The 12,555-nt window shown below is 42.7% G+C and overlaps 1 protein-coding gene across 2 annotated transcripts in view; it reads left to right on the top strand.

Annotated features, from left to right (window-relative positions):
• Positions 1 to 2,497: 2,497 nt before the first annotated feature.
• The window catches only part of LOC129830013 (chemokine-like protein TAFA-1), a 45,530-nt gene continuing 35,472 nt past the window's right edge, over positions 2,498 to 12,555 (top strand). Inside the window, exons 1-2 of one of the 2 annotated variants that reach the window (XM_055892142.1) lie at positions 2,498 to 3,023; positions 9,712 to 9,859. In XM_055892142.1, the coding sequence (XP_055748117.1) occupies positions 9,712 to 9,859 (148 nt within the window). In that variant the 5' untranslated portion in view covers positions 2,498 to 3,023. Of the gene's footprint in view, positions 3,024 to 9,708; positions 9,860 to 12,555 lie in introns of both variants that reach the window. The other variant, XM_055892141.1, reaches the window with a different exon arrangement.

The raw sequence follows: 12,555 nt of genomic DNA, 5'->3' as shown, positions 1-12,555 counted from the left end.
TGTGTTGATTATTAATGCTATACAGGTATGTTGAGTGACAAGGCGCTGTCCTTTGCCAGCATGGTGCTGTAGTGATTGGGGCTGTAACTGTCCAGGTTGCTGAAATTGGGTTCCTTCACTGTGATGCAGTAAACAGAGCTGTCCATAGAACTAAACTTGATCATCTTGATAGTGCTGTAGTGAGTAGACCTGTCAATGGTGCTGAAATAGGAGCTGTTCAGTCACGGCTATGCCCCTCACTGAGCTACACCTGTGGAATAGCAATACATTTAATGGTGTGAAGATTTACAATCGTTAAAGTTTTTATTTCAGTGTAAAGGTATCAAGCTTTCCCACTATGAACTCTTTGTAGTAGGTTCAGACCCACGTGCATTACTGCCACCATCTCACGGAGAGGTTTTGAGATAGAGGTAACTGACAAAATAATGGAAACACTTGAGTAAATGAGAGATACAAAGTATAATGAAAGCAGGTGCTTCAACACAGGTGTGGTTCCTGAGTTAATTAAGCAATCAACATCCCATCATGCTTAAGGTCATGTATAAAAATGCCCAGTTGCCCATTATTTTGGCTATCGTGGCTAGAAGAAGAGATCTCAGTGACTTTGCAAGAGGGTTCTCATAGGCGCATAGGGGGTTTAAAATGTGTGTATGTGTGTGTGTCTCAGTCACCAGATCTCAACCCAATTCAACACTTATGAGAAATTCTTCAGCGGCGCCTGAGACTGTTTACCACCCCCAAATTATGGAAGAGGGGTGTCACATCCCTCCAATAGAGTTCCAGAGCCTTGTAAAATCTATGCCAAGATGCATTTAAGCTGTTCTGGAATGTTATGTTGGTGTTTCCTTTATTTTGGCAGTTACCTGTATATCATTAAGGTATAGTCATATAAGTCATATTGTCACAATAAAGAAAAATAATAGTCCCTCGGATACTAGAGAATTTACTAGCCTGGGACTGAGCATTCAGCTTTGACTTAACGTGTGCTTGGTTGATGCCAGGACTTATTGTTTTTCAATGAGATCCTTGCATTTTTGCACTGCTTTGACAAAGTAGCTTAATCCAATGGAGCTTTGAAGCATATCGTTCGCTCCTAACGCTGTCAAAGACAAATCTCATTCATTCAATGTTAAAAGAGCCCTGTTGTGGGCTGCGTGCTGAAGATGTCTGAGGCTGGGAATGATTGTCTAACTCTGATTCTGCTCCAAGATATTTAAGTTGTCTCTGTTTGTTTCTCTGTTATCCTGTTCTTCACATCGTGTCTCCTCCATCCCCATCAGAGTGTTGATTATTACATAGCCTCTCAGCAGAGACGCTCATTCAAAGTGACATTATGCCCATAACCCCTGAGAGGAGAGTGTCACACTTTCTCCTCTTGTTCCAAGTTTTTATTCACTCCTTGGCCTCCATGGGAATGAACCTCACCTTTCCAATCAAGCTGAAAATGTTTTCACCACTTTTAGAGCAGTGTGATTTCAGGGCCGGGGGCGTGTTCTGTATACCAGCGATAAAGCTTAGAAACAATGCAGTGGAGGAGTGGAGCTGGCTTTCAGTCATACCGTGGGTATAGAGGAAGGAGGACAGCCTCTCTCGGCCTTACTGTCTTCCACACATACTGATCAGGGCTGACTTACTCCCTGTAATGGCACTTACCCCTTATTTCCTATGGTAGCCATTAAACCATCACGTGACTGATGATCTTGACTATTTGAATATCCCTCTCAGCCATGCAGTTTATGAACAGCCTATGGTTAATGATCCTTCACCAGAAGGTTGATTTCAGCTCTCTTCTTTAAACTTCTTATTTCTAATGGGTGGCGATTTGGTTATGAATATATATTATCTGCAGTCACCATGAAGAGGATAAAGCATATGAAATGTACAGGGCAATTAGATGGTAACAGAGTGATACTGAGACTTAGATTTTTCACAAAATGCATGCCAAACAAAAACCAATGATTACAAAGTTAAACAAAACAGCCAACTCTATGCAGATCCAAAGTTTAGTGACAAAATGACGGCACAACAACAGCACAAACCGGCACAGCACAACATTGCATCTGCACCGTTCTTCAAGTAAATGTGTTTTGGCAAAATATTCAGTGGAAATTGTCAAAAGTTGCCCATGTGCATAGAGTTTTATGGTTTGTTCAACTTTTCAATCATTGTTTTAATTTTTTTTGCATACATTTTAAAGTGAAAATCTGAGTCTCAGCATCACTCTCTTTGCATGGAATTGCCCTATATGAAATGTAGCCTGGTTTGATTGCACCCACTTGTGTGTCATATTACCATGTTATGCTGTGGGGAGAAGTGCATCAAAAAATCTGTGTAAGATGTACTAGGTAAATATAATCTATGTAAGTGTCTATAGGTGTTCTTAAGTGGGTGTTCCTATGTGAGACCACCCGTGTTGATTTCCAATGGTGGGAGGCTGATAATCAGGACTGACCATAAGGTACCTTGCCGTTTCAGTGTGATACTGGGGCAATCTTGCTTTAAGACCTGATAGTCTTTACACTCAGGCAGGCTGTAGAGGAACAGTCATTACTTAGTGCTCGCTGAGGGGGACAGAGCTAGAACGTGTGTTCAGAGACTGCCTGTCAATGGGAGGAGGACGCAGACGGACAGAGCGAGAGAGAAAGAGAAAGAGAGAAAGAGAGAGCGAGAGGGGAGATTCTACAGCAGTTAATTAAGGATCACTCTGTATGTGCCTGTAAACGCAAAGAGGCAAATCTATTCTGTGTCAGTGCCAGGGTCTCCTCGAGGGAATACAGTGATATTTCAAAGGAGGAAATGGCAAGGCTCTAAATCTGTTTCAGTCTCTGTGCTCATTGCTGTTGGTCGTTCTCAGACAAAGTGAAGAAGGGCAAGCCGTGAAGTGTCAGAGGAGTTTGGGAGTCTACACCTAAATCAAGGATAAAGTTGTGGGGGGATTCACATCAGCTTCGGGATGGATGGATTTAAGATAATGTGATAGAATAATTATTTACTCTGCCAGGATTACCAGGATCTTTACTCAGGTAGGAGATTTACTGTATAAAGGAGGAGAGCTGTTTAGTGTTTCGATGGAAGTAGAAATAAAATTGTACCCAAGGGAATTTACATGAACAAATATGGAGACAGTTTCATAAAATCTGCATCACTGAGATTTAAGTGAGTTTGTACGTAGTTATCCGTTAAGCAAATTCCTTAAAAGTACTGTGCTCTGTTTTTATGACATACTTTTGCTTGCATTTGTAGTAACATTACTTTTACAATATTTACTGTTTGCATAATCTTGTGGATTTCATGTTCCTCTTTTATCCCAAGGCTGATTTATTCCAAAGGTTACATCCAGTCTGTTGAAATACATAATGTATTGAACTATCAAATGTACTGACAGTTTTTGGAAATTTTCTGGGCCAATTATGTTATGTACAGTACTTTACTGTACATAAACACACATGAGAACATCGATAGTGCATTAGAAAGAAAATACATGTTATGTGTTTTGCAGACTATCACACCTTTTTACAGACGTAAGGTCCTTTAAACAGGGAAAACAGAGACTTTAATATCTAGGCTGAACTACGATAGGATCATAATGTGATCACCCTGTTGCAGGAGAGTTTCTCCTGCAATGTAGGAAATGTAACACTTGTAATGTATTTAAGGTTTAAAAAGGCTTATGAAGTTTTTAATTTGGATTTAGACATTTCAGTCTTGATTTTCCCTCACAAAAAATGTATCAACCCCTACAAAAATGTTCATTAATTATAATCCACATAATAATTCAATTTCCTGTTACTGCAGGAATTCTTTATTGCTGTAGCAAACTGGCTCAAATGAAGATCCTATATCTATACTGTAGGATATGTGGAATGAATAATAAAAGGCCAGCTACATGTTTTTCTCTGAAGCACTATCATTGAAAGCCAATCCAAGGCGGAAGCACACTCTACTCAGATTTCACACAGACACAGTAGGCTACATTCAAAAAAATATCTAAAACCTAATCTAATACAAAATCTCATTACCTATTAAAGACACCTGCATAAAAGCACATTTTCCTTTGACATGCTCCTTAAAAAAATTCACATTTTGTAATTTGTTGAACAGAAACACTGCTTGCAGGCAACACCTCTAGTTTGTTGATGTAAAGATATGTTGACAGTGGTAATTATTTAGATTATAACTGAGAAAAAAACAACACTGAAACTGAATCTAATAAAAAATCTAATTACATGACAAAGGCACCTGCCCGAAAGCTATTTTCTCTTTCACAAGCTTCACTAAAAATGAATAATTTTGTAATCTATTGAATACAATCACAATTGAATGCTATCACCACAACGTTTGATGATGTCAATATATTTTTACAGAGGCAATTATTTAAAATATTGAATCATTCTCAACCCAACCCTAACCTTAACCTGGGATCTGTATGTGTCTTGAAGCCCCTTTATCTAAACAGCTTTGTGACAGACATTACATGATTGTTGATTCCCATTATGGTTCTGTCACTTTCACAGCCTTGTGACATCCAAAAGACACCCATAGAAAAGAGTTGGCAGCTAACTGCCTGCGAACCAGGAGAGAAATCTTATCTCTTTTATTTCAAATTTTGGTTTAAAGGCAGGCAAGAAGAGATAGTCAGGAGTTGAAGAGGGGGATTCAGCCTATCAGGGGAAATCTCAGCTGCATAGAATCTCCAGGGACCATTCGACATTTGCTGCTGCGCTGTGGCTCATGGACAAAATAGGATAGGAATAAAAAGATCACAAATGAGCAGTTGATTATTTTTTTATTATTTATTTATTTAACCTTTATTTAACCAGGTAGGCAAATTGAGAACACGTTCTCATTTACAATTGCGACCTGGCCAAGATAAAGCAAAGCAGTTCGACACATACAACAACACATAGTTACACATGGAGTAAAAACAAACATATAGTCAATAATACAGTGAAAAAGATAAAAAAATAAGTCTATATACAATGTGAGCAAGTGAGGTGAGATAAGGGAGGTGAAGGCAAACAGATATATGTATAAATAAATAAAAATATAAAAAGGCCATGGAGGCGAAGTGAGTACAACACAGCAAGTAAAATAAAAACTAAAAAAAACACTGGAATGGTTGGTTTGCATTGGAAGAAAGTGCAAAGTAGAGACAGAAATAATGGGGTGCAAAGGAGCAAAATAAATTAATAAATAAATACAGTAGGTAAAGAGGTAGTTGTTTGGGCTAAATTGTAGATGGGTTATGTACAGGTGCAGTAATCTATGAGCTGCTCTGACAGCTGGTGCTTAAAGCTAGTGAGGGAGATAGGTGTTTCCAGTTTCAGAGATTTTTGTAGTTCGTTCCAGTCATTGGCAGCAGAGAACTGGAAGGAGAGGCGTCCAAAGGAAGAATTGGTTTTGGGGGTGACTAGAGAGATATACCTGCTGGAGCGCGTGCTACGGGTAGGTGCTGCTATGGTGACCAGCGAGCTGAGATAAGGGGGGACTTTACCTAGCAGGGTCTTGTAGATGACCTGGAACCAATGGGTTTGGCGACGAGTATGAAGCGAGGGCCAGCCAACGAGAGTGTACAGGTCGCAGTGGTGGGTAGTATATGGGGCTTTGGTGACAAAACGGATGGCACTGTGATAGACTGCATCCAATTTATTGAGTAGGGTTTTGGAGGCTATTTTGTAAATGACATCACCGAAGTCGAGGATTGGTAGGATGGTCAGTTTTACAAGGGTATGTTTGGCAGCATGAGTAAAGGATGCTTTGTTGCGGAATAGGAAGCCAATTCTAGATTTGACTTTGGATTGGAGATGTTTGATGTGGGTCTGGAAGGAGAGTTTACAGTCTAACCAGACACCTAGGTATTTGTAGTTGTCCACATATTCTAAGTCAGAGCCGTCCAAAGTAGTGATGTTGGACAGGCGGGCCGGAGCAGGCAGCGATCGGTTGAAGAGCATGCATTTGGTTTTACTTGTATTTAAGAGCAGTTGGAGGCCACGGAAGGAGAGTTGTATGGCATTGAAGCTCGCCTGGAGGGTTGTTAACACAGTGTCAAAAGAAGGGCCAGAAGTATACAGAATAGTGTCGTCTGCGTAGAGGTGGATCAGAGAATCACCAGCAGCAAGAGCGACATCATTGATGTAAACAGAGAAGAGAGTCGGTCCAAGAATTGAACCCTGTGGCACCCCCATAGAGACTGCCAGAGGCCCGGACAACAGACCCTCCGATTTGACACACTGAACTCTATCAGAGAAGTAGTTGGTGAACCAGGCGAGGCAATCATTAGAGAAACCAAGGCTGTCGAGTCTGCCAATGAGGATGTGGTGATTGACAGAGTCAAAAGCCTTGGCCAGGTCAATGAATACGGCTGCACAGTATTGTTTCCTATCGATGGCGGTTACGATATCGTTTATGACCTTGAGCGTGGCTGAGGTGCACCCATGACCAGCTCTGAAACCAGATTGCATAGCGGAGAAGGTGTGGTGTGATTCGAAATGGTCGGTAATCTGTTTGTTGACTTGGCTTTCGAAGACCTTAGAAAGGCAGGGTAGGATAGATATAGGTCTGTAGCAGTTAGGGTCAAGGGTGTCCCCCCCTTTGAAGAGGGGGATAACCGCAGCTGCTTTCCAATCTTTGGGTATCTCAGACGACACGAAAGAGAGGTTGAAGAGGCTAGTAATAGGGGTGGCAACAATTTCAGCAGATAGTTTTAGAAAGAAAGGGTCCAGATTATCTAGCCCGGCTGATTTGTAAGGGTCCAGATTTTGCAGCTCATTAAGAACATCAGCTGACTGTATTTGGGAGAAAGAGAAATGGGGAAGGCTTGGGCGAGTAGCAGAGGGGAGGGCAGTGCTGTTTTCCCGGGTAGGGGTAGCCAGGTGGAAAGCATGGCCAGCCGTAGAAAAATGCTTATTGAAATTCTCAATTATAGTGGATTTGTCGGTGGTGACAGTGTTTCCTATCTTCAGAGCGGTTGGAAGCTGGGAGGAGGTGTTCTTATTCTCCATGGACTTTACGGTGTCCCAGAACTTTTTTGAATTTGTGTTGCAGGAAGCAAATTTCTGCTTGAAAAAGCTAGCCTTGGCTGTTCTAACTGCCTGTGTATATTGGTTTCTGGCTTCCCTGAAAAGTTGCATATCACGGGGGCTGTTCGATGCTAATGCAGAACGCCATAGGATGTTTTTCTGTTGGTTAAGGGCAGTCAGGTCAGGAGAGAACCAAGGGCTATATCTGTTCCTGGTTCTAAATTTCTTGAATGGGGCATGCTTATTCAAGATGGTGAGGAAGGCATTTTTAAAAAATGACCAGGCATCCTCTACTGACGGGATGAGATCAATATCCTTCCAGGATACCCCGGCCAGGTCAATTAGGAAGGCCTGCTCGCTGAAGTGTTTCAGGGAGCGTTTGACAGTGATGAGTGGAGGTCGTTTGACCGCTGACCCATTACGGATGCAGGCAATGAGGCAGTGATCGCTGAGATCTTGGTTAAAAACAGCAGAGGTGTATTTGGAGGGCAAGTTTGTTAGGATGATATCTATGAGGGTACCCGTGTTTACGGAATTGGGGTGGTACCTGGTAGGTTCATTAATAATTTGTGTGAGATTGAGGGCATCAAGCTTAGATTGTAGGGTGGCTGGGGTGTTGAGCATGTTCAAATTTAGGTCGCCTAGCAGCACGAGCTCTGAAGATAGATGGGGGGCAATCAGTTCACATATAGTGTCCAGAGCACAGCTGGGGGCAGAGGGTGGTCTATAGCAGGCGGCAACGGTGAGAGACTTGTTTTTAGAGAGGTGGATTTTTAAAAGTAGAAGTTCAAATTGTTTGGGAACAGACCTGGATAGTATAACAGAACTCTGCAGGCAGTCTTTGCAGTAGATTGCAACACCGCCCCCTTTGGCCGTTCTATCTTGTCTGAAAATATTGTAATTGGGGATAAAAATGTCTGAATTTTTGGTGGTCTTTCTAAGCCAGGATTCAGACACGGCTAATACATCCGGGTTGGTAGAGTGTGCTAAAGCAGTGAACAAAACAAACTTAGGGAGGAGGCTCCTAATGTTAACATGCATGAAGCCAAGGCTATTACGGTTACAGAAGTCATCAAAAGAGAGCGCCTGGGGAATAGGAGTGGAGCCAGGTACTGCAGGGCCTGGATTCACCTCTACATCACCAGAGGAACAGAGGAGAAGTAGGATAATAGTACGGCTAAAAGCTATGAGAATTGGTCGCCTAGAGCTACCAGAGCAGAGAGTAAAAGGAAGTTTCTGGGGGCGATAAAATAGTTTAAAGGAATAATGTACAGACAAAGGTATGGTAGGATGTGAATACAGTGGAGGTAAACCTAGGTATTGAGTGATGATGAGAGAGATCTTGTCTCTAGAAACATCATTGAAACCAGGTGATGTCATCGCATATGTGGGTGGTGGAACTGCAGGGTTGGATATGGTATAGAGAGCAGGGCTAGAATCTCTACAGTGAAATAAGCCAATAAACACTAACCAGAACAGCAATGGACAAGGCATATTTACATTAAGGAGAGGCAAGCTTAATCGAGTGATAAATAAGGGTCCAGTGAGTAGAGGTTGGTTGGGGTCGTGGCGATCCAGACAGCTGGCCGGGTATATGGCTATCGGTAGCAGCATAGGATGGAGGTCTGTTTGTAGATACCTCGTGCGTTTCCGTCGGTAGGTTCCGTGTAGTGGGGTTTTGTTCAGATAGCAGCCGATAAGACAGCTAACGATTAGCGGGCCTCAGATGAGCGTTCAGGTAACGCCGGGACGGAGGTGCCGGTTGGATAAATCCCTCGGGCAGATAACGTCGGCAGTCAGTCGTGAAGGCCCGGTGGGGTTCCGTATCTGCAGCAGCAACAAAGAAGCGGGTCCGGATGGTGATGGAACTCCTCAGCTGGCTAGCTCCAGCATGATTTGAGTTAGCTCCGGGGTCGACGTAAGCCAATAGTCACACGGTATGCAGCTAGCTAGCTGCGAAATCAAGGTGCAAAATAGAGGCTGAGGCTGCGGTTGGAATCCGGGGAAACTGAGAGAAAAAAAGTCCCGGAATGCTCCGGTCCGAGTCGCGTTGCACTAAAGTGCCGGTAGATTATCGAGCTAGAGGAATAGCTGATGACCGCAAAACGTGGGCAGCTGAAACACCAACGCTAGCCAGCAAACCGGCTAATTTCGGGGCAGCTACAGATTAGCTTCTGGCTAGCTATCGGAGTAGCTTCTGGATTAGCTTTCAGGCTAGCTTCTGAATTAGCCCCTGGCTATCTTCCACGATGGACTTTCAGATTGAGGTGAATAGTACTTATTGTAATTGGTGAAGCGGGTTGCAGGAAAGCTTTTGCAGGAAAGCTTTTGTAGTTGAGTTCTTGGATAATAAAATAAATAAAAGATATGTGAAGAAAAGGTGTAAATATATATATATACAGGACACGACACGACAACACGGAAAAATACGTCTGAACTGCTAAGCTACCTTGGATTATCACGCTGAATGATACACTGTTTATTATGAGGTTTATGTGGAAGTTCATTGGGTCAATGTGCCAGGACATGGTTTTCTCTGTGTGTTTCTGTGTGTGTGTGTGTGTGTGTGTGCGCGTGTGTGTGCTTTCATTTGGTCATGAGTGCATCTGTGCTTGCGTGTGTGTTTCTGTGTGTGACATGATGACCTATGACATTGACTGTGTCCCCCCCCTGTCCTCCCCCGCTATAGCAGATGTGTGCTGTCATGTCCTGGCTGCTTTGCCTGGTCCTCTGGGTCAGTGGGACGACCATCCAGCTCTGCCAGGCCACCTTCTATGAGACCATACAGCTACAGCAGCACCATGTGACACGGCCTGGAAGGACTTCCATTCACATGATTGGTGAGTCATCAACAACACCCTCCTCCACTTCTACCTCTGCTTTGTTCCACTTTTGAGCTTTGTAAATGTAGGTCTAATGAAACATTGCAAAAGGTTTTGTCCCTTTTTATAGCCTTTGTATGGATAATTGCGGTACAGAGTAATGGTTGTTTACTGGAACAAAACAAGATAGGGAGGAGGGCTTGGGCAATATACGTATATTCTATGTAGAACTGTGTGTGTTCTTTGTAACTAGTCACTGAAAAAAATGACCAACTTTCCCTAACCTCTTGCAGGTTACTGTTTTTCATCATGAATCTTGTTCTGGAGGCAGCTCTGCAGAGTGGTCACTAGCTGGCACAGCTACTAAGTCATACACTCTGATTTTAAACCTAACTTTAACCCTAACCTTAACCCTAACCTTAACCCTAACCACATTGGTAACCCTAATACCTAACCCTGACCTTAAATTAAGCCCAAAAAGTGAACTTCTGTTGTCATACATTCTTACAATATAGCCAATTTTCCCTTTGCAGCTGGCCCATCTAGCGGAAGTCGCTAAGTTCTGCCTCCAGGACAAGATATCCCAATAAACTTCAACCTGTTAAGCACTTTAGAAAAGGTTATGGTGCTTGTGGTGTCACTGGGGGCTTATTTTGACAAAGCCATTATTTTCTAATGGATGACAGGCTAATTAGCTAGGACAAATCACCCATTAGCTAACTAGCATGCACATTGCACTGTGTTACATTTGTCTTTTGTGTTTGCTTCAAAAGTCCAAACCAACGTGGCAAGACTGTGTGTTTATTCATTTTAAGCTACAGTTTGCAGGATCTGGCGGAAATATTTACTCTTGGGTCCACCTCAGCTCCAATAACTCTCATGCTGATATATGAGTTAATTTACCAACAAACGATTCTCCTCCTTTTGGTTCGGGTGATTACAATCTCTATGAAATGCTGAATTGAAATTGGACTACCGGTACTTTTGTTTTCAGGAAGCCTGAGTTATGGATATTGTGAATGGAAGTATACATAGGAGAGAATCATTCAAAAGCTGCATAGTGAATCTTGTCAAGGCTTTGCAAAGAGAGCTGTGCCAGTGCTTTTAACTGAGCGTGCTTTTAACTGAGCGTGCAGCACTCCTCAGTGGCTGTTCTATTTCCAATGCCCTAGTAGTGGTAAAGCAGGTCAACTGCTTCTTGTATTCAACATTTGATGTCAGTGTCAGGACAGTAATTCTCGCTACACCACCTTTGTTTCATCGCTCAGTCACACGTGAGTATGATATAGTATGTGCTATTAAATGTGGACAAATGCAGCCCAACCAAATCCCAGGGCATTATAACATGTGGACAAATACAGCCCAACCAAATCCCAGGGTATTATAACATGTGGACAAATACAGCCCAATCAAAACCCAGGGCATTATAACATGTGGACAAATGCAGCCCAACCAAATCCCAGGGCATTATAACATGTGGACAAATACAGCCCAACCAAATCCCAGGGTATTATAACATGTGGACAAATGCAGCCCAACTAAATCCCAGGGCATTATAACATGTGGACAAATGCAGCCCAACCAAATCCCAGGGTATTATAACATGTGGACAAATGCAGCCCAACCAAATCCCAGGGTATTATAACATGTGGACAAATGCAGACCAACCAAATCCCAGGGTATTATAACATGTGGACAAATGCAGCCCAACCAAATCCCAGGGCATTATACCATGTGGACAAATGCAGCCCAACCAAATCCCAGGGCATTGTAACATGTGGACAAATGCAGCCTAACAAATCTCTGGAAGACTGAAACAGGTTTCCCTCAAGAATTTTCCTGTATTTAGCGCCATCCATCATTCCTTCAATTCTGACCAGTTTCCCAATCCCTGCAGATGAAAAACATCCCCACAGCATGATGCTGCCACCACCATGCTTCACTGTGGGGATGATGTTCTCGGGGTGAACAGAGGTGTTGGGTTTGCACCAGTGTTTTCCTTGATGGCCAAAAAGCTCAATTTTAGTCTCATCTGACCAGAGTACCTTTTTCCATATGTTTGGGGAGTCTCCCACATGCCATTTGGCGAACACCAAATGTGTATGCTTATTTTTTCCTCTAATCAATGTTTTTTTTCTGGCCACTCTTCCGTAAAGCCCAGCTCTGTGGAGTGTACGGCTTAAAGTGGTCCTATGGACAGATACTCCGATCTCCACTACGGAGTGGTGGCCTTCAGGATTATCTTTGGTCTCTTTGTTGCCTCTCTGATTAATGCCCTCCTTGCCTGGTCCGTGAGTTTTGGTGGGTGGCCCTCTCTTGGCAGGTTTGTTGTGGCGCCATATTCTTTCAATTTTTTTATAATGGATTTAATGGTGCTCCGTGGGATGTTCAAAGTTCCTGATATTTTTTTATAACCCAATCCTGATCTGTACTTCTCCACAACTTTGTTCCTGACCTGTTTGGAGAGCTCCTTGGTCTTCATGGTGCCGCTTGCTTGGTGGTGCCCCTTGCTTAGTGGTGTTGCATATTCTGCATATTCTGCATATTCTACATATGCAAGCACCACTTTTCCGTTTTGTATTTTTTCCCCCAAAATTTAAACAAGTAATTTTTTTCCATTTCACTTCACCAAATTGGACTAGTTTGTGTATGTCCATTACATGCAATCCAAATATAAATCCATTTAAATAACAGGTTGTAATGCAACAAAATAG

Source organism: Salvelinus fontinalis, chromosome 31, assembly GCF_029448725.1.
Source record: "Salvelinus fontinalis isolate EN_2023a chromosome 31, ASM2944872v1, whole genome shotgun sequence".
NCBI lineage: Eukaryota > Metazoa > Chordata > Actinopteri > Salmoniformes > Salmonidae > Salvelinus > Salvelinus fontinalis.
The sequence above is the reverse complement of the archived record's forward strand: the minus strand, read 5'-3'. Positions and strand labels throughout refer to the sequence as shown.